This window comes from Lachancea lanzarotensis, scaffold LALA0S06 (genome assembly GCF_000938715.1).
Source record: "Lachancea lanzarotensis genome assembly LALA0, scaffold LALA0S06, whole genome shotgun sequence".
Lineage (NCBI taxonomy): Eukaryota > Fungi > Ascomycota > Saccharomycetes > Saccharomycetales > Saccharomycetaceae > Lachancea > Lachancea lanzarotensis.
In genome coordinates this window covers 402,769-422,593 of record NW_019212884.1, presented here as the reverse complement: position 1 = coordinate 422,593, position 19,825 = coordinate 402,769, and the positions used below count along the sequence as shown (strand labels likewise).

Genomic DNA, 19,825 nt, shown 5'->3' with positions numbered 1-19,825 from the left:
TACTTCATTTAAGGAAAACCACAACTTATCTCCCTCACGATTGCACATTTCTGTGGCCCGAAAAAGGCGCTAGAAAACATGGGATTCCTCTCGTCACGAAAGAAACAACCGACTAACATAATATGTTGTCATCGTTATGTCTCAGGTGTCAACCCTCAAGCTGTAATGGCACCCGTGTCGATATCTTGTCACTTCCAACGTCGCGTATAAGTAGAAGAATCTTCTCTAATATAATGGTCGTCAAACTACCCTCGATGAGCACGTATACCTTAAACGATTCTTCAAACTTCGAGATCAACGACTTAGCGCTTCTAAAAGACCAGCGCTGGCCGTATGAACTTGCGTATAAACCGAATGCAGACTGTTGATCGTTCTCAGTTTCCAAAACTGAAAAATGACTTGATTATTAGAGCAGCACTTGGTCAAAAAGTTGAAAGACCACCATGCTGGATTATGCGGCAGGCGGGCCGTTATTTGCCCGAATACCATAAGGTTAAAGATGGTAGAGACTTTTTCGAAACTTGTAGGGACCCTGAGATTGCTAGTGAGATTACTATTCAGCCCGTGAGACGTTATGATGGGCTTCTCGACGCAGCTATCATTTTCAGTGATATTCTGGTAATTCCACAAGCTTTGGGTATGAAAGTCGAAATGGTGGAGGGCAAGGGTCCTCATTTCCCAGAACCGCTAAGGACCGAAGAGGACATGCACAAAGTCTTGGATTACCATACCGATGTGCTCAAGGAATTGGCTTGGGCTTTCAAAGCCATCACAGTGACCAGAAACAAATTGGACGGCCAGGTGCCACTTCTGGGCTTTTGTGGTGGACCATGGACACTTATGGTGTATATGACTGAAGGCGGAGGATCGCGGTTGTTTAGGTTTGCCAAACAATGGATCAACGAGGCTCCAGAGTTGAGTCACAAATTATTGCAGAAAATCACGGACGTTGCGATAGAATTTTTGGCCCAACAAGTGGTCGCTGGTGCCCAAATGCTCCAAGTCTTTGAGAGTTGGGGCGGAGAGTTGGGATCGCGTGATTTTGACGAGTTTTCTCTGCCCTACATCTCGCAGATCAGCTCAAAGCTTCCTCTTCGTCTGAAGGAGCTTGGAATCGAGGAACAAATCCCGATTACCATCTTTGCCAAGGGCTCTTGGTATGCCCTTGACAAGCTTTGCGGTCTGGGATACAACGCTGTGTCTTTGGATTGGTCGTGGGACCCTAAGGATGCGGTGAAAATAAATGCAAACCGCGTTACTTTGCAGGGAAACTTGGACCCTGGTGTGATCTACGGTACTGACGAAATTATCACCAAGAGGGTTGAAGAGATGATCACTGGCTTCGGCGGCGGGAAATCGAACTATATCGTAAATTTCGGTCATGGTACACATCCATTCATGGGCCCAGCAAAGATCAAGTTTTTCCTACAGGAATGCCATAGAGTAGGAAGTCTGTAAATACATCAATAGCTAAAAGTTCGGCCTTAGACGGTTAACTATCCCAACAATCTCATTGCTCAAGGTTCGACAGGAATTACGTTTCCAATGATGTGAGCTGAGCTCTACATTGAAATCAAAAGATCAACCGCTGGGTACAACTTCTACCTTACTTGCTCTTTACTCGCAACCAGGGTTAGCGATTGATTTACTCCTAAGAATACGATATATGACAGATCTGAAGCCGCGGGTAATCAAGAATAATGATCTCTACGTTTTTCAGCTTCCAGAGGACATTTTGAACTCTTTACAACTGATGGTCTTTGACAGTTCAGTTGCTGAAGTTGAGCCTGACAAACCAAGCAATTTCGTTGAAACTAAAAGGGAATCACCGAAAGAAGAGCAAGGTGTTCTGGGAAGATGCGGTACTTGTGAAATTGAATCGAAACCCGACGGTAAAGAACACTATAAGACAGATTTCCATCGCTTCAACCTAAAACGCAAGCTCAACGATTTCGAGCCAATAAGCTTGAGCGAGTTTGAGAAGCTGGTAGAAAATGACGATGTCGAGAGTTTGTCGGGGTCAGACTCAAATTCTGACTCAGAGGACGATATTTATGACGAGGACAAAGACAAGCTTTCGAGCATCTTGGAAGACCAGCTTGCTAACATGACAGTTTCTAACGAAGGTGAAAATTCAAACGAGGATCAAAGGGCAAGTCATTTGAACACACGGTCTCCTCAAATTTTCTTCAAGTCCCAGCTACTACAGAAAGATGAGGTACTGGCCGCTTATAAGGCACTTTTTTCGAGGTCCTCCATCGAAGTAGCCCTGGAGACCATTCAAAAATGGAATCATTCCATATCAGAAAAGCCGAATGAAGAAGTACCATATTCTGCACTGTTTATGGTCGGAGGTGGGCATTTTGCCGGTGCGATCGTGTCTCACAAACGCTTGAACATAAAGGGAAGCATGACAAAGAACAACGAAACTCTACAAGAAAGATCCGTCCAATTTTTGGAGCACAAGACATTCCACCGGTATACTACCAGAAGGAAACAAGGTGGCTCTCAATCGGCAATGGACAATAGCAAGGGGAAAGCAAACTCGGCAGGTTCTTCTTTGAGAAGATACAACGAAATAGCGCTCAGAATGGATATTCAGCAATTGTTGAATCAATGGCAGCCCTACTTGAAGAAATGCCAGAACATTTTTATCCGAGCTAAGAGCACCAGCGACAGGAAAATATTTATAGACAGTAATACCTGTCTCGACAAAAATGACCAGAGAATAAGGTCTTTTCCTTTCACAACGAAACGGCCAACCGGTCACGAACTAAAAAAAGCCTGGTGCCAGCTCACCTACTTGCATGTTAACAACAAACCCAAGGCGGAAGTAAAGAAGGAAGTTGTAACAGAAAAATCTAATGAAGCTAAGGCTCCACCACAAATGTCCGCACCAGAGGTGTCGGATCCAAACGAAATTCACACCCGAGAGCTAATATCTCTTTTGAAGAAATCCAGAGCTCCAGCGCTGATATCGTATCTTCGCAAAAACAACCTGGACGTAAATTTTGCGCTAAAGCCGGCTGATGAGTACTTGCAAACTCCCACAATGTTGCATTACGCGTCTCAACAAGGCTTAAGAAACATGGTGCTCATTTTACTGAGCAATCTGAAATGTGATCCTACTATGAAAAACGGTGCTGGAAAGACTTCTTGGGATTTAACGAAAAAGACTGACGTCAAACAGGCTTTTCAAATGGCAAGATATAATTTGGGTGAGCAGTTCACCAACTGGGCTTCTTCGGGCGTTGGCGAGCCCTTGAGCAGGGAAGATGTGGAGTCGATTAATGATCAAGAAAAGAAGCGTTTGGACTCAGAACAGGCGCATTTGATAGAACAGGAATTGAGCGCTGCAAAAGAAAAACAAAGACTAGACAAGGAGGCCAGACGTGGTCCCGGGAAGATTCTCATGCCTCAGATTTCTTCATTACAACGAAACACTAACTCTTTGAATGACGACCAGCGCATGCGGCTAATGAGGGAGCAACGAGCGCGGGCTGCAGAGGCCAGAATGAAACTCAATGCGAATAGATGAATTTTACTGCAAAAGGGCACCTTAAATAGCTGTGTTACTTAATTCACAAAGTATATTCTTTAAAAAACGCAAAAGTTATATCAGCTTTCCAGTCTATGGCCAGCCTATCTTTCAGATGCAATTGATTTTGGGGATTGACATGTTTGTATCCTGTCAAACACTCTCTCACTAATTTTGCCCTTTCAGCAACACTCTCCTCCTGAGAGATTTGAATACTTGTTTGTAGCTGCATAGCATTTGTCCAGCCCTCAAATTGTGAAGGACCAGGCTTATAAGCACGAATTTTCTCCACCTTTGTGCAATCTTGATCAGTATTTTCGTCATCTTGTTCGTCATCTTGTTCGTCTCCGTAACCTTCACATGAACAGATCAAATCGTGTGTATTGCTTAGCGTGTCAGTCAAAACAGTAAAGAGGTCTTTCAGTTCTTCAACCGCAAAAAGATCATCATTAGACTCTAAAGCTTTCGCGTTTCCTGGTCCTCCCATAAATTTTGAGCTCAAGCTGTTTTTCATCAACTGCCGCTGAAAGATCTTTTCGTCGATACAACCTGTGGAAAAGAGTCTGTAAATGAAGCAAGCTTTTTCTTGACCGTCACGGTGAATTCTGGACATTGCTTGCTGATCGATAGCTGGATTCCAATCATTGTCAAAGAGCACCAAACGTGAAGCGCCGATCAAGTTCAAACCCACTCCACCTGATTTCGCACTCAATAAAAATGCAAATACCGAGGGAACTGTATTAAAGGTATTCACAATCTTGTCGCGCTCTTTACTGGGAGTAGACCCATCCAGTCTGACGCTCGAAAAGTTATGCGTGTTCAACAAACGCTGAATGACATCTAAGGTTTTAGTGTAGTTCGAGACAATGACGACTTTTTCCTCTGAGTACGACGTGTTGATGTTTTTCAGAATTTTTAACAATACCCTGAGCTTACCAGAATCAGGCTCCAACGTATTTGTGATTGTATTTTTCGATTCGGCATTCGTGAGGTTGAATGTGTCTTGACGTATGAGACTTGGTGAGTTGCAAATCTTTTTGAAAAGTGTGATTAACGCCAACGATGAGCTGTATGTCATATTCGACATATTGATTGAAGTGTTCATGAGCACACTTTCAAAAGCCTTGTATTGGTGTGAGGTGGGCCGGCAAAATAGTACAATGTCGGTTTTCGGGGGAAGAAATTTGGCAATGGTGTCGCTCGTTCTCCGAAGTGTTAGTTTCTTCGTCAATTCGATTAGTTCTTGACTTTTGGCTGCGCCCTTTCCCTGCACAATCTCGTTGTACTTGTTGTTGACGTCTCTCGATGCAGTGATAGGATTTATGAAATCTCTCTTGAAGTTTGGAAAAGAACCTAAGATCCCATCGTTGAGGAAGCTCAGAATGGTGTAAAATTCTGATAAATCGTTCTGAATGGGAGTTCCTGTGAGCAGCACTTTCCGCGGTACGTCTAGTGACTTAAGAGCGTTAAGGGTTTTCGACTGACTATTCTTCAAGCGGTGACCCTCATCACAGACAAGCAAACCTATGCTCGAGCGGCACTCAATTAGGGTGTCTGAGACGTTAAGAAGTTTCTCATATCCTATTACAAGGACCTGGTATGATCTCTGGACCTTCAAAAAATTGCGGACTTCTAGTTTGTCCTTTTCTGGCGTACTCTTGGTGCTCAACGTCAGTACGCCGATCCTATTCAGACCTAGCCATTTCTGGAACTCCCGCTTCCAATTCCCGATTAGCGTTACAGGACATATCACCAGAACTTTTCCGCATACACCATGGTTAAAAAGGCCTGACATGGTTGGAGAAGTTTTGGACGGAATCGGTGTTTGTTTTAGCAAAGTCCATATCAGCGTGATAGTCATCAATGTTTTACCCAGTCCCATTTCATCTGCTAGAAGACAGCCGTTTAGCTCGTCCATTTTCTCGAGTTTCGTAACTGTCGTTCCATCATCCTCGTAGTCTGCAGGTCTTGATAGTCCAAGAACGCAGTCGTACATGAACTTGACTCCAACGCGTTGATGGGGTCGTAGATGTCTTGAAAGAATAGGATCCACAATAACATCAACATCTGCCTCTTCAAATCTGTTCATTATTAGGGCATTTTCCACTTGAGCAGGATCAAACAGCGGTGAATACGAGGTTGTTCTAGTTTTCGAACTGAGATGTGTACTTTGCGTGAACTGCGTAGACTTCTTAACCATTGGGATCGCAATGTTCGGCTTATGCACTTTTGACGCTACAATTCTTGGTGGTGAAGGGGAGAGACTAGTTGATCTGGAAGAAACGCCAGAGGCACTGGTTGATTTGCCAAGAATAGCCGCAATTCGTGTGATTTCCGGTTCTTCACAGATCTGAGAATCCAGTTGGACCTCAAATCCAGCACAGGAGAAGATCTTTTCGTAAATTTCATTATCGGCGGGAATGCCCTGACTGGTGCCCATGAATTGTCCGTTTTCCTTATAGAAACGGAGTCCGCCATTGTTGAGCTTTGTGCAGATCCCATCGCCGTCCCATGTTTTATTTTTCTTTGTAGATCGCTTGCGATACGTAGTAAAGTAGTAGCTGATTGCTTTGGATGAGCGTTGGGACGTTAGAGGTGGCGTTTGATCGTCAATGGGGCGTTTTTTGATGATGTTTCGACTATTTCCAAGATCTAATGGTTTGGGAGCATAAGTTCGAGTTGGAGGCTTCGCACCATTCGGAGTTCTTGTGTGGGTATCGGTAAGTATTACTGGTGATTTGAAGGGCTTATTATTGTATTGTGGGAGCTGCATATGGTGCCTTTTTCTTGAAGTCAGTATATAAGCTCCGATAGTCAAAAGGTATGTAGAACTTGTCCAAATTTAAACAATGACAGTGACACTGGAAAGAACAACAAGGAAGAATAACAAGTTTATCTGGTTAGAAATACTTGCAATGGAGAACGGTCTAAGTGAGTGAATTCGAACACAATCGGGAGCTAAATTTGGATGGTTTTAATTTTTTGGTACCTTGTTTACGAAGAGATATGTGTTTGATTCTCACCGAGAGGTCAAAATCACACTTCTAAGCAAAATGCTCGAGCAATATCGCAGAAAGGACGTCAAAGCATCGAGGAGAGAGCTTGGTAGCCTCTCAGAGATCCCGAATAAACACTTTACGTCGTTAGTTGCTTGTTTCCCTACAATAAACTATCTGCTTTCCGGCAACTATTTAATCGTTTAGTTTCCAATATATACACTCAAACACGATAGCTATGCGATGTGAATTGTCCTTGTGTTTTTGCAAAATTTAGCTTGAAGTTCTGATCTGACCAAACCCTTGCGAACATGTTCGGTATGCCTGCATACCGGGGCAAGATTACGGTTTTGTCGCTAGAATTCGGCGTAAATGGAAAGTAGTAAGATATATCCATCCATCTACTTGTCCAAAACATTCAAAAAAAGTCCAGTTGCGTTCTTCGACTAGGGGTCATATCCTCGTCGTTGTCGTTGTCCCAGCCACCTAAGTCCAGGTTCAAAGCTTGATTTCCTTGTGGTTCGGTGAAAAAGCCCTTTTGCATACACTCTACCGATTCGCTCACCGATGAATAGTCCTCGAACATCAGGTCTTGCACCGACATCGCACTATCGCGCGAGAAAAGTGACGACATGCTCGACGATGCCGAAAGCGTGCTCTGGTGGGTCCTTTGCGGTGTCTTTCGCAGTTGTGGTGAGCTACGAAGATCCAGAGGCTCGTGTGCCAGGGTCTGCACGGCCAAATTGTATTCCCGGACCATGTTGTCGTCCAACAGCACCGTGCTGCGTTTGAGGCTCGAGTTTTTGCGTTTCCCACGCTCTGAACGCTCTGCACGCTCTGTGGCACCGTTTTTCTTGTCTGTTGTAACGTTTTCCATCGATCTGTTACTGGTTTTTGATCCATAAAATGACGAAAAGCCAGCAAACGACGAAATTCCAGAAGTATCCACAATCATGGAGTGTCTCTTCTTTGGATCAGTTCTAGTAGTACGTCTCATGATTTGCTAGTGTCTGTTAAAAGAGACTAAATGTCCTATTCTACCTATACGTCTTGCTGTCAGCCTGTCACACAGGCCAGACACTCTACATTATATATGAACAAAACAGCTGAAAAGAATCCTGCTACAGCCACAACGGTATCTTGCAGATCAATTCCTGCCAGCGAAAATCAACCAGGTGCACGAGATGAAGATCATACTTGAAACGCGATTTTAGATGTCTCATCTTTTTTCGCGACGCGTTGGTTTTCGCGTTATGCCCATAGATGTTAATGATTGTTAAGGAAACTCAGTTATACATAATTGAAAAATATTCGAGATGTGGTAAAGATCTACATTCTGGATTACGCACGAATCCGGAGCCATTTTAGACCAAGGAAAACGCGTTGGCGTTACTTGAACTTGGCAAGAGCATTTTTTTGGCGTTTTTGAACCAGCCATTCACGAGAATTTGTGGGTAAGAAACAACGTAAGATGGGATTTGAGTTGTGGTTGGTGGTTCTGGTGGCCTTACAATGGTTGGTGGTACGAGTAATACTGGTGGTGCCGATTTTCGGGATCCAGAATGGTCGGGTCCTAGAGGCTGCAGAGAAGACGGAAAAGGGTCGAAAATTGCAAATATTTGTGTTGCTAGGGTCTGGTGGCCATACAGGTGAAATGCTGCGTCTGCTGGAAAATTACCAGCAGACATTGTTCAAACCTCATCAGACAAAATTGACAGTAGGGGTGTCAGACGAAGCAAGTTTGAAGCGGTTCAAGCATGCGTTCCAAACACAGTTGGATGCTCAAGGAATCGAGGTCCAGATCTGCAGGTTTGGTAAAGCTCGTGAAGTGGGTGCTTCAAAACTGCAATCGGTGAAAAGCATCGTCTTAACACTAGCAAGAGCCGTGTGGACCGTGTCGTGGCTCAAGTGGCAGTTTGTGGGACAGCCACATTTGGTTTTACTAAATGGACCCGGCACTTGCTGCATCATCGCAGGATGGCTTAAGCTACTGGAAATCGTGACAATGACCAGGTCTAAAATTATCTACGTCGAGAGCTTAGCACGCACAAGCTCGCTGAGTCTTAGCGGTAAGCTGTTGTATCCATTGGTGGACGAATTCGTCGTCCAGTGGAGCGAATTGTGCGATCGTTACGATCGTGCAAGGTGTTTTGGTATTCTAGTGTGATGGAGATTGCTGGTCAATGGCATACATTTCGAATAACCGCTACACGACAGCCAGTGCATCGTAATCGTATTTTGAGCCAAGTGGTAAAAAACTGATCTTAGAATCTTTGTTCGATGTACAAATTTTGAAAATACTATCTCCAATAATGAAAGAAGCCATACCTGCCGCAAGGACTGTCTACGACACACACCTCTACTAGCATCATTCTACAACGCCTGTAACGCTCAGTCACCAAGAAAATCATTTAAAGTCATAAAATTCGGGAGCTCCACCTACAAAATGGTGATTGTTCCCAAAAGTTTCATTCGTTATACATCTCTGATATTAAGCTGTCTTACTCGACTGCAAAGCTATACGGGCTTAGTTTCTGGAGTTGACAATGTCGACGAACTCTGGCTTCAAAGAAGCACCACCGACTAGGAAACCATCAACGTCCTTCTTGTCCTTGAAAGTGTGGGCGTTTTGACCGTTAGCGGAACCACCGTACAAGATTCTGGTCTTCTCAGCAACGTCAGAGCTGACCTTCTTGGCCAAGTAAGCTCTGATGCTAGCGTGAATCTCTTGAGCATCCTCAGGAGTGGCAGCCAAACCGGTACCGATGGCCCAGACAGGCTCGTAGGCAATGACAACGTTGGTCCAGTCCTTGATTTGAGCAATAGCGGCGTCCAATTGCTTCTCAACAACCTTTAGAGTGTTACCGGCCTTCTTTTCTTCCAAAGTCTCACCGATACATAGAATGACACCCAAACCTTTGTCCAAGGCGAACTTGGTCTTTTCGGCGATCAATGCATCGTCTTCACCGAAGATGGTTCTTCTCTCGGAGTGACCCAAGATGACCCATTTGGCACCAACGTCCTTGATCTGCTCCACGGAGTTTTCACCAGTGAAAGCACCAGAAGCCTTCAAGTACGCGTTCTGGGCACCGATGGTGACCTGTGGCTTGGAAACCAAGTTGGTAGCGTAGTCCAAGTATGGGGCTGGTGGACATAGGACGACTTCGACGTCCTTTGGCAGAGTAGCCTCGTTCAATCTCTCAACGATTTCCTTGATGGACTGCTTGGTACCGTTTAGCTTGAAGTTACCACCGATGAAAAAAGTTCTGGCCATTGTGTCTTAGTTGTGTATGATTATTAGGTGCGTTTCCGAAGTATAACGAATCCTAGCGAAAGAAAATTAAGTGGGACTGGAGATTAACCACCTCGACCTGAGCTGTGTCTTTTTATAACCTGCTAGATAATTTTACCACAGTCCGTTCTTTTTTTTCCATCTCATTCACCGCATTTCCACACCACACGTCCACTATGAGCCTGAACATGCTATTCAGCGGCTTTCCCACGCCATTTAATGTCACACACTCGATGTTTAAAGTCCACCCGCCTGGCCCCAGTGACGTTGTGGAACGGAAAATTGGAAGCTGGTTAGTGGAGGGTTTTTTCTTTGGACGGGTGTAATGGTCTCTTCCCAGCACCGTTCGAGCTCGAAAAATAACCAAAATGTAGCCCTCATCAGCAGCTTCAAGAAGGTTGTTTTCGCTGTCTCTGAAAACGTCTTGAGCATATCGATGACAGGGTTTGTAGTGCTAGAATTCACTAATTTCGACAAGTTGTAGGTATTTTCTTTGACATCGGGTAGTGCACGTCCCACAGATGAAATTCAGCTTCCTGTTTGACCAGAAGCGCTTCCGGGAAGCCAAAGAAGATTAGGCTTTAAGTTTTTCCGGAACCGGAAGCCCGGAAAAACTCTTGGAGTGTAACGTGATAGTCACGAGACTCACAACCCTTAATGAAGACCAGTAGAGCTTCTACAGATGCATATATAGTTTAGAATATATTGATAAACTCAGCACCATTTGGGCAAAGTAGTGCGTAGAACGTAACGATCAAGCTCCGGATCGAGTTCCATGACAACCAACGAACCATTGGGAACGTTGGTGAAAGTTTCGAATTCTTCGTAAGTCCATCTAAACCATTTCATGAGAAAAACACGTAGATAGATACCGTGCGTAACAAGAACTACAACGTCTCTTGGTTTTCGCCCCGGTTGGTTAAAATGCCGATATAACGTTTCCTGGAAACTGGCGCAGCGGTCGTAGACATCGGCTGCGCTTTCGCCCTGTGGGAAACGGAAAAAAAAGTGTCCATAGTTGCTGCGGGTGCTCATCACGTCCCGCATGGCCTTGAGCTCCTGGAAATTGCCAAAATCTTGCTCACGAATGCGGGGATCGTCTTTGACGCGGTAATGAATGAAAGTCTTGCGTTCTGCGGTTTTTTGAAGGTTTTCTTTCAGCTCAACTGACTCCTTGTTTTCGTAGTAGCCGTGTGGGAATTCGGGCGATTGCCAGTGTGCAAGCCTCATATTGCCACCGGGTTGATACCCATCGTTTTGTCGGGCTGAGACTCCGCAGTTGCACTCGTTGTATTCGTCTAAGACATCCAGCATCCCACGCAGCGTTTCGCGCGTACGTTTGTACGGAGACGTGTAGAACACCACATTGCTGTCTGGATTCCTGTTGTTTTGAGTGTAGTGTTGTTCGAGCTGTTTGCCATTTTCGTCCTCGAAATGATACTTTTCTGCTAATTTCTTGCATTCTTCTTTGTCGTCTACATTCAAAACCTGCAGAAGTTGTGCTCCCGATCTTCTGGCCTGTCTCCACCCGTTTTCCGTTAGCGGAATCTGGTGGTTCGGTACATGCTGATTAATGGTTTTATCCTTGTTTGACTCGCTTTCTCCATGCCGCACCAAAATTATCAGTCTAGGCTTATGCGATCCCATTTCAATCGATATTTGGAGCGATAAATCCAGGTGCAATGGCCTTAACTTTCCTGCCCAGAGGTTTATTTTCGAAATATGTAATTCATTTAAATTAGTTATATTGAATATTGAGATTATAAGGTAAGATCATCATAGCTAAGATCGAGAACTCAAGTGCTTTAAGAATGGTTATAACGATACTAAAGGGAACCGAGGAAGCTCAAATGGACGCGAAGGATAAGATCATGGCGTAAAGAAATTTGTCAGAGAGAAAATTGGTGTTAAACTGATACTTTAGGCCCGTTTGTGATCGGGAAACAAAAAGGCAGAATAACGAGGGTGACAGGCCGTGTGTTTGGGTATTCTAGGACACAGTGAGAGGTGGTATGTGGGCAGTCTGAAGAGGGGGTCAAATACTCGGAGCTTAGCGGGGGAAATCTCGAGAGGGGAATGTCTCTACGTTTGCGGTTTTAAAAACCGTTTCCTAGGAAAAGCGGACAGCAGGTGAGAGCTTTCGAAGGTCAATTTACGTACGATGAGGATTTTGGTTGTGCACACCCCTTTATGTGGTTTGGTAAGCCATCAAACACATATCACGCCAAAAAAAAACGAACCGCATGTTTCTGAGCTGCAAGTGAGAACAAATCGCCCTCAATTCAACCGGAAAACATGGACGTTTGATGTCCATACGACTAGACCTACCTTTTGACAACTTCTAAGCGAACCATTGCTAAAATTCACACAATCACGTGACATAAATTATCACTTTTCCATTGACCATTTTCGTTTGATATGACTTTGGAAAAAAATTTCGTAATTGGGTCCACTACGAACTGGAAATCAGATTCGAGAAGACTCACACACTCTCATCACACTATCATAATCGCCTGCTAACCTCTTGATTGTGGATTTTCAACTGTATTGCCTTCAATCTAATCATGTCTCAGGAAGAGCAAGTTAAGGGCGTCAACGATGCGATCGCCAATCTTCATTTGGACGAAACCACCGGTGAAATGGTGTCCAAATCCGAATTGAAGAAGCGTATCAAGCAGAGACAGACTGACGCTAAAAAGGCGGCCAAAAAGGCTTCTGCACAACCTAAACCAGAGGCTAAGAAGAAAGCCAACGACGCTTTTGCTGATTTGGACCCTTCGCAGTACTTTGAAGCTAGATCTCGTCAAATCCAAGAATTGAAGAAGACCAAGTCTCCAAACCCATACCCTCACAAATTCCACGTTTCCACTGCTTTGCCAGCGTTTTTGGAAAAATACTCACATTTGCAGAGGGGTGAGACTTTGCCTGAGGAAAAAGTGTCACTTGCAGGTAGAGTTCACACCAAGAGAGAATCCGGTTCGAAATTGAAGTTTTACGTTTTGCACGGCGATGGTGTCGAAGTGCAGTTGATGTCTCAAGTGCAAGACTACGGCGATGAGTCCGCTTACGAAGCTGATCACGATCTCATCAAGAGAGGTGACATCATTGGTGTCGAAGGTTACGTGGGTAGAACTCAGCCCAAAAAGGGTGGTGAAGGTGAAATTTCCGTCTTCGTCTCCCGCATCCAGTTGTTGACTCCTTGTCTGCACATTCTTCCCGCCGATCATTTCGGTTTCAAGGACCAGGAAACCAGATACAGAAAGCGTTACTTGGACTTGATCATGAACAAGAATGCCAAACCTCGTTTTATCACTCGTTCTAAGATAATTTCTTTCATCAGAAGGTTCTTGGATGAGAGAAGCTTTATCGAAGTTGAAACCCCAATGATGAACGTCATCGCTGGTGGTGCTACTGCCAAACCTTTCGTCACTCACCACAACGACTTGAACATGGACATGTTTATGAGAATCGCTCCAGAATTGTTTTTGAAAGAGCTTGTTGTTGGTGGTATGGACAGAGTGTACGAAATCGGCAGACAATTCAGAAACGAAGGTATTGATATGACCCACAACCCAGAGTTCACTACATGTGAGTTTTATCAGGCATACGCCGATGCCTATGATCTGATGGACACCACTGAAATGATGATCTCTGAAATGGTGAAAGAAATCACCGGCTCCTACGTCATTAAGTATCACCCAGACCCTCAAGACCCATCCAAGGAGCTAGAATTGAACTTTACCAGACCATGGAAAAGAATTAATATGATAGAAGAATTGGAATCCAGATTGAACGTCAAGTTCCCACCCGGTGACCAATTGCATACCGCTGAAACTGGTGAATTTTTTAAGAGAGTCTTGAAGGAAAACAAACTAGAATGTGCTCCACCATTGACAAACGCCCGTATGTTGGACAAGCTTGTCGGTGAACTAGAAGACACCTGCATCAACCCAACATTCATCTTCGGTCATCCTCAAATGATGTCCCCATTGGCTAAGTACTCTAGAGACAAGCCAGGTTTGTGTGAGCGTTTCGAAGTCTTTGTTGCCACTAAGGAAATTTGCAACGCTTATACCGAATTGAACGATCCTTTCGACCAAAGAAACCGTTTTGAAGAGCAGGCCAGACAAAAGGACCAAGGTGACGACGAAGTTCAGCTAATTGACGAAACATTCTGTAATGCCTTAGAATACGGTCTCCCACCTACTGGTGGTTGGGGTTGTGGTATCGACAGACTCGCCATGTTTTTGACTGACTCGAACACTATTAGAGAAGTGCTACTATTCCCAACTTTGAAGCCTGACGTTCAAAGGGAAGTTGAAGATGAAAAGACCAACTAATTTGGAGTTTTTATAGCCAATGTACTTTAAGCAAACACCTGAAATACTGCTGGTGACAGAATTTTCCAAGGGAAATAACAACACGATCGATGAATGGGAAAGAGAGAAGTTTGAAGAGTTGAAGGATTACTTAAATAATGTACATAGCGGCAAATGTATGCTTATCGAAAGCTCGCCAACTTCCAGAAAGCACTGGCCCGGCCAGACCCTTCTTTCATTGTGCGGCTCTTGTGAGTTTGCCTTTCCGCTTCAGCTCCAGGGCGCGTTTGTATGGTGGGTTGGTTGGAGGCTGTACAGGGTCTAATGCAATAGAGTTCAAAGGGACGTCGTGATACGTGGCATCAGAATCGAAACTGCCAAGCCCACCGCATGAAATGAATTCTGCGACGCTTCTAGGTTCTTCGTGATATGCTGGGAGCTCGTCCTTTATGGTTAGTCTACCGATGTCACAGCCTCGGAAGAAGTCTTCGACGGACATGTTCACATCAAGCCGGGGCTCCCAGTTCGTAGGAGGCTTGTACCCAAGACAGACAACGAAGCTTTCCAGTGAAGTTCCTCTCGACGATCTGGGTTTTGCACACACAACCCGTTCAAAAAGGTAACCCAGTTGCGAGTACAGCATATCGATATCTCTTCCTCTGAAGATTTTGGCCACGAATACACCTCCTTCACGTAGAAGACAAGTTGTTAATTGCAACGCGCTGAGAATCAATTGCTGCTGAACATATTCATCCAGATCGTGGAGTCCTGTGACATCGGGCGCGCCATCACTGCACACAAAATCCGCCTTTTCGCCCTCAAAAAGGTCCATAATCTTACTTAATGTTTTGGGATGAGTGATGTCTGCTTGAATTGTCGTAACATGGTCAATGGGGAACATAGGTTGTAAATCCACAGCCACTATCCGTTTTTGGTCGCAATTTTCAGGATCTTCTTCAAAAAGACGTCTTGAGAGTACCTGGGACCAAGAACCTGGCGCTGCACATAGGTCCACCACTCGAGTGACGTTATCTAAAAATCGAAATTGTTCGTCCAATTGCAACAGTTTAAACGCCGACCGTGCTCTGTATCCCTGCTCCTTGGCTTTCCTATAATACAGATCTCTTTTATCCTTACTACTTTTACCCATTGCTAGTATATATGACGGAAACTGTCGTCGTTGTAGATTGGGCCCCAGATGTGCTAAACAAAAGCTGAGAGAAATGGTATATATCGAAAAAGTGTGCTTGATTGTTATACCCACACTTCAAATGAGGTAACTGCCTCTGGAGTCTCTTAAATTTCGATCTTGTTGACCTTTTCTTCAAATTCCATAGCTCATCGCATCTTAAAAAAATTTGAAATTTATGTATAAAGTAGTCAAAAGTTCTTGAACATTTAGACGTCAACGACAATTCAAGTGAAGATCTCGAAAGCATTTAAAAGCCCAAGTGAATTGAAGCTATTCTCCATGTTAAGAACTTCAATTTCTAGTCCTTTGAGACAATTTTTCAGGTTTCAGTCAACTGGTGCGGTTTCTGAAGCTACCGGCAGTGCAAAACAGTTGCCAATTAACGTTGAGGCAGTTTACCACGCACCATTGAAAAATCCTATTACACATGGAGATTTGATAGCAGATGTGCAACTGCGGTCGTATGATCATGAAAACCTGGACTTTTATGCGGATTTCATGTTGAGGGCCGGTTTTTACCTGGGAATGCCGTTGACCGGTCCCAAACCACTACCCACAAGAAGAGAGCGCTGGACGGTGATAAGATCACCGTTTGCTCAAGCCAAATCGAAGGAAAATTTTGAAAGACACACTCACAAGCGTTTGATCCGTGTGTGGGACACAAACCCGGAGGTTGTGGAGCTTTGGCTGAGCTACATTGCCAAGCACTCAATCGCAGGAGTGGGCATCAAGTGCAATCTGTACCAAAAAGAGGGCGTGAAACTGCAGGAAGCACTGGCACAAAGCTCCCTCTTGACCGAAGAGCATAAGTCACAATCGCTGGACGAAGTCGTGGGCGAAAAGGTCTTGGAGCTTTTGGATAATGAGGCCTTCAAGAAGCATATTGTAGAAAAAAGCTAATCCGTTCTTCAAAACCCTGTATATATACAAATTTACACCCCATTACACAGTTTTTTTATCATCCGTACATTCCCCAGTCGTCTTCTATTTCGACTTGACTGACGTCGATCTTGGGCTTGTGCGACAGAACATCGTCTCTGCACAATGGACAAGTAGTACTCTTTGATAGCCAGACGGCCACGCATTCGAGATCGAAACGATGACCACAATGGGGAAGTTCTACCACTAGAGGATAATCGTCTTCTCGGTAGTTGCAGCAACATATGCTGCAAGCTTCATGGTGGCCAATTTTGTCATTTTTCACTCGAGGAAGCGAATCCACGTAATCGTCCGGACAGCCTTGTTTTTGATCTTGTAAAAGCTCTTCTTGCATCGATTCTGGGATCAACTGTGAAAGCAGTTGCAGAAGCACATTAGAGTTACCATTCTCCTGATATAGCTCGTGAATTTGTTCCCTTAGATCCCGTCTATTGTCGACAGTAGCTTGAGTAGTAGCATGCTCTTCTAAAGTTGATTTCACGTTAGTCTTAATGATTAGAAAGATGGGCTATATATTTTTATTCACGCTTACCTTCATATGCGGACATTATTTGTGAGACGATAGGAATGGTCCAGTAACCTTGGTTTAAACCTGATCTGAGTTGAGTAGGTTTTTAACCGTCCTTCGGACTAACATGCTTAGGTTCAAAGATCATGGGTCACGAGCAGAGACCTTACTGATCGACAATTTTTGAATGCGTGGATGGCCTGAAGGTAGCTTGGCTTATCCATCAATGGTAGGGCTTGAAATATCTAGCGTCATCTTTCCCTATCTGACGAGTTGACCTTTTTAGATCATTGAACAAGTGCTCACATAGAAGCACAAGATTTTATCTGCTTCATATATTTTTCTGGTTCCACCGGTCATAGCTCGATATCGACTATGCGCCTTGATTTTTTGGCCTTTTTCGACACACTTGTCTTACTAGATTTACTCACTTTCGGTGCTTTTGGAATTGATTTGGAAACTTCTGAAGAAGATAAATCCTTCTGGACGTGCTTATCGAGGTATTGAGCTAGTTTCAAACATTCTGCATTGTCGGTGCCCAGTGCAGCACGGTGAAATTGTGGCCAGGCCACAACATGTAACTTGGAGTTCTGAACCTGGAGTTTTCCCTTGGTCATCTTTGGTGCTGGCGTTTGAAAAGATTGAAGAGCCAGTCTGAACTTCTCTGCAAGCTCCATGGATTTGAACCTTAGCCCTCCACATCGCGCCATATGATTGATGGCTATGGACGTCGAGTTGGGATCTTGCCAAAATGTAGTTCCAACAAGCTCTGAAATGACATCGACTATTGCCCATTCTGGAATCGAGGGGTCTAAATTGTATATGAAAAAAGATGTGGCTGGCTCCAGGGAGCCTTTGAGGGGTAGTTTCTTGATCAGATGCGATATGTCGAGATCCCTATCCGACACTGAATCCAACCTAGATGTTTTCGTTGATTTTGGTCTCCCGGCTGATTCCTGGGCGTGATCAACAGCTTTTCGTATTTTTTCAATTGCATCTGCATTTGCTGCTGCATCGCTCGTCACAGCCGCTCCACCGACTTTGTACTTATCACCGTTCTTCAATGCTATGAATCTTTTCATCATCTCATTTTGAGCTTCAGGTGTGGCTACCTGAGAGCCCTGTACTGAGGATAAAATGCGGTCCCGTAGCTCTATAGGGATATGCCATTGTAAATCTAACATGCAACATTGACAGATATTCCGTTGTTTGGAACAATTATGGCATATGAGCGTTCTGGTGATTTTGGAATTTGCTTTAAACTGGTACACAGTGAAGGGAAGGGTACAAATTTTGCATTCTGCGCCGTTGTGGGCTCTGGTCAATCGTGTTTCATCTCCCAAGCAGTCTTGGCATATTGAGAAGTCCATCTCCCTCACACCTGTCTCAACTTTTGATGCACCAAAGTACAGCGCGATGAGATGCGATGAGATGAGATGAGCTGACAAGATTTGAAGATATATGTCACATGCTACGAGCAGTACATTGTACCAGATAGCAGATAGTAAGATCCGTTCTGGTTCTGAAAGAAGCCTGTTCTCCACGATCCTCCGGCCCAGATATGGCAGGCTAGACTTCAACCATTAGGAACATCTACGAGCTACAATTTCAAGAAAAGGTGCAGTCTCACACTCACGCATAGTGTCACTCATAATTCTCTGCATGTCGAACTGAAGATCAGGGTTAAAAAGCTGTCAAAGTTTGGTTCCTCCTATGGTTATCGGTTGAAGAAATTCATGTTGTTGTTGTTTTGGTTATCATCATTTTCAGTCGAGTTTTAGCAATGCTCCATCTGGAACGATCACTTCATGCAAAGATCATGAGAGGGAAGTGTGAAAACGAGTGTCAAGACTGATTTGTATCTACGGTCTACATTTGAAAGCGCCCAAGAAACGCTACTTCCCTTTGTTTTCGAAGTCAGAGTTGGTGATGTGTAAAGTTCAAGAAAGGTTCAAAAAAAATAAGCTTCTCCTTATATACTCATTTTTTTTCAAATTGTCAATTTCTCGAGTATATAAAAGGAAAACATTAGGGCTAGCTTAGAATTCTATGAAACTAAATGCCGATTTCAAGAAGTTGGTGAATAAGAGTGGTTATTTAGTTGTATATAATGTTTTTGTATTCGTAGCGTGTAGAAGCGGGTGTAATTCTGCTATTTTCCATTGTTTTACGCGTTTCAATGGGTTATACATGTTCAACACGGTATGAGCAGTTGTAGTGCGATTCACAGCGACAAGCGCTTAATTTCATTACGAAGAGAGTGTTATATTATAGACTAATCACATCTATTCAGGAACCTTGAAAAGGTTGTCTGGTATTTACTCATGTGGCAGCATCCAGAAGGGTTATAACCTCTTCTGGAGAGTTACCGCTTCCAATATTATCCACTATTATTCCGTTGACGGCAACCGTTGGTGTGACGTGGACACCGTTCTGACGCTGGTATCGCGTGAAATACTTTAGGCTGGTGGTCACTCCGTTCCCAGAATTTTTGGGAATTCCGCTAGGCTCTAAATCTTGTTCGTCAATTGCCAGTAGTTTCAATACTTGATCTTTCGAAACACCAACTGAGGATGCTAAAGAAGCTAGTTCCTCGTACATTTCCTTGCGAGATTTCTGGTAGCAAGCCTGATCGAACCATTCGGCTTGTCTTTCAAAAAGAAGTTTGCTGAAATCCTGGAATAACGTCGCATCCGTCAATGCAACAGCAAGCCCGGCTTCGTGCATCAGCGTGGACGATGGGTGCCAAGGCTGAACTACCTGCACGAATCGGAACTCAAATTTCTTACCCAATTGCTTCTCTATCACAGGTATAACATCTGCAGTCCACTTCAAGTATAAACGTTTACTGAAAGGGCAGCAGTAGTCCAAATACAATTCTACCACATGCGCCAGGGGTCTGTTACTTTGTAGCGTTTTACTTGCAGAAATTGTGTGAGAGACTAGATACTTTGGGGCTAATGTCATGGTGAGCTATGGCGCACTGAATACAAATGTAAATGGGTCGAGAAGTGGTCTGGTGTGGGAGATAAAAAGGGATG

The 19,825-nt window shown here is 44.2% G+C and overlaps 13 protein-coding genes across 13 annotated transcripts; 5 read left to right on the top strand and 8 right to left on the bottom strand.

Annotated features, from left to right (window-relative positions):
* Positions 1-354: 354 nt before the first annotated feature.
* On the top strand, positions 355-1,458 carry HEM12 (LALA0S06e04698g1_1; the record flags this gene model as incomplete). The annotated part of the gene is made up of 1 exon (XM_022771889.1): positions 355-1,458. The coding sequence occupies one exon, from the start codon at positions 355-357 to the stop codon at positions 1,456-1,458; it is 1,104 nt and encodes a 367-aa protein (XP_022629047.1).
* A 208-nt stretch (positions 1,459-1,666) lies between these two features.
* Positions 1,667-3,538, top strand: VMS1 (LALA0S06e04676g1_1; the record flags this gene model as incomplete). The annotated part of the gene is made up of 1 exon (XM_022771887.1): positions 1,667-3,538. One exon carries the CDS (start codon positions 1,667-1,669, stop codon positions 3,536-3,538), a length of 1,872 nt encoding a protein of 623 aa, XP_022629046.1.
* A 43-nt stretch (positions 3,539-3,581) lies between these two features.
* Positions 3,582-6,311, bottom strand: RDH54 (LALA0S06e04654g1_1; the record flags this gene model as incomplete). Its single annotated transcript, XM_022771886.1, has 1 exon — positions 3,582-6,311. The coding sequence occupies one exon, from the start codon at positions 6,309-6,311 to the stop codon at positions 3,582-3,584; it is 2,730 nt and encodes a 909-aa protein (XP_022629045.1).
* Positions 6,312-6,952: 641 nt separating this feature from the next.
* LALA0_S06e04632g (LALA0S06e04632g1_1) lies at positions 6,953-7,531 on the bottom strand (the record flags this gene model as incomplete). The annotated part of the gene is made up of 1 exon (XM_022771885.1): positions 6,953-7,531. One exon carries the CDS (start codon positions 7,529-7,531, stop codon positions 6,953-6,955), a length of 579 nt encoding a protein of 192 aa, XP_022629044.1.
* Positions 7,532-8,005: 474 nt separating this feature from the next.
* ALG14 (LALA0S06e04610g1_1) lies at positions 8,006-8,701 on the top strand (the record flags this gene model as incomplete). Its single annotated transcript, XM_022771884.1, has 1 exon — positions 8,006-8,701. One exon carries the CDS (start codon positions 8,006-8,008, stop codon positions 8,699-8,701), a length of 696 nt encoding a protein of 231 aa, XP_022629043.1.
* A 360-nt stretch (positions 8,702-9,061) lies between these two features.
* Positions 9,062-9,808, bottom strand: TPI1 (LALA0S06e04588g1_1; the record flags this gene model as incomplete). Its single annotated transcript, XM_022771883.1, has 1 exon — positions 9,062-9,808. One exon carries the CDS (start codon positions 9,806-9,808, stop codon positions 9,062-9,064), a length of 747 nt encoding a protein of 248 aa, XP_022629042.1.
* Positions 9,809-10,540: 732 nt separating this feature from the next.
* DET1 (LALA0S06e04566g1_1) lies at positions 10,541-11,473 on the bottom strand (the record flags this gene model as incomplete). Its single annotated transcript, XM_022771882.1, has 1 exon — positions 10,541-11,473. One exon carries the CDS (start codon positions 11,471-11,473, stop codon positions 10,541-10,543), a length of 933 nt encoding a protein of 310 aa, XP_022629041.1.
* A 917-nt stretch (positions 11,474-12,390) lies between these two features.
* Positions 12,391-14,166, top strand: KRS1 (LALA0S06e04544g1_1; the record flags this gene model as incomplete). The annotated part of the gene is made up of 1 exon (XM_022771881.1): positions 12,391-14,166. One exon carries the CDS (start codon positions 12,391-12,393, stop codon positions 14,164-14,166), a length of 1,776 nt encoding a protein of 591 aa, XP_022629040.1.
* Positions 14,167-14,380: 214 nt separating this feature from the next.
* TRM7 (LALA0S06e04522g1_1) lies at positions 14,381-15,295 on the bottom strand (the record flags this gene model as incomplete). The annotated part of the gene is made up of 1 exon (XM_022771880.1): positions 14,381-15,295. One exon carries the CDS (start codon positions 15,293-15,295, stop codon positions 14,381-14,383), a length of 915 nt encoding a protein of 304 aa, XP_022629039.1.
* A 321-nt stretch (positions 15,296-15,616) lies between these two features.
* On the top strand, positions 15,617-16,237 carry RSM10 (LALA0S06e04500g1_1; the record flags this gene model as incomplete). Its single annotated transcript, XM_022771879.1, has 1 exon — positions 15,617-16,237. The coding sequence occupies one exon, from the start codon at positions 15,617-15,619 to the stop codon at positions 16,235-16,237; it is 621 nt and encodes a 206-aa protein (XP_022629038.1).
* Positions 16,238-16,295: 58 nt separating this feature from the next.
* Positions 16,296-16,824, bottom strand: LALA0_S06e04478g (LALA0S06e04478g1_1; the record flags this gene model as incomplete). The annotated part of the gene is made up of 2 exons (XM_022771878.1): positions 16,296-16,741; positions 16,809-16,824. The coding sequence occupies 2 exons, from the start codon at positions 16,822-16,824 to the stop codon at positions 16,296-16,298; spliced, it is 462 nt and encodes a 153-aa protein (XP_022629037.1).
* A 316-nt stretch (positions 16,825-17,140) lies between these two features.
* Positions 17,141-18,154, bottom strand: ECM2 (LALA0S06e04456g1_1; the record flags this gene model as incomplete). Its single annotated transcript, XM_022771876.1, has 1 exon — positions 17,141-18,154. The coding sequence occupies one exon, from the start codon at positions 18,152-18,154 to the stop codon at positions 17,141-17,143; it is 1,014 nt and encodes a 337-aa protein (XP_022629036.1).
* Positions 18,155-19,106: 952 nt separating this feature from the next.
* Positions 19,107-19,751, bottom strand: LALA0_S06e04434g (LALA0S06e04434g1_1; the record flags this gene model as incomplete). The annotated part of the gene is made up of 1 exon (XM_022771875.1): positions 19,107-19,751. The coding sequence occupies one exon, from the start codon at positions 19,749-19,751 to the stop codon at positions 19,107-19,109; it is 645 nt and encodes a 214-aa protein (XP_022629035.1).
* Between the last annotated feature and the right edge of the window lie 74 nt (positions 19,752-19,825).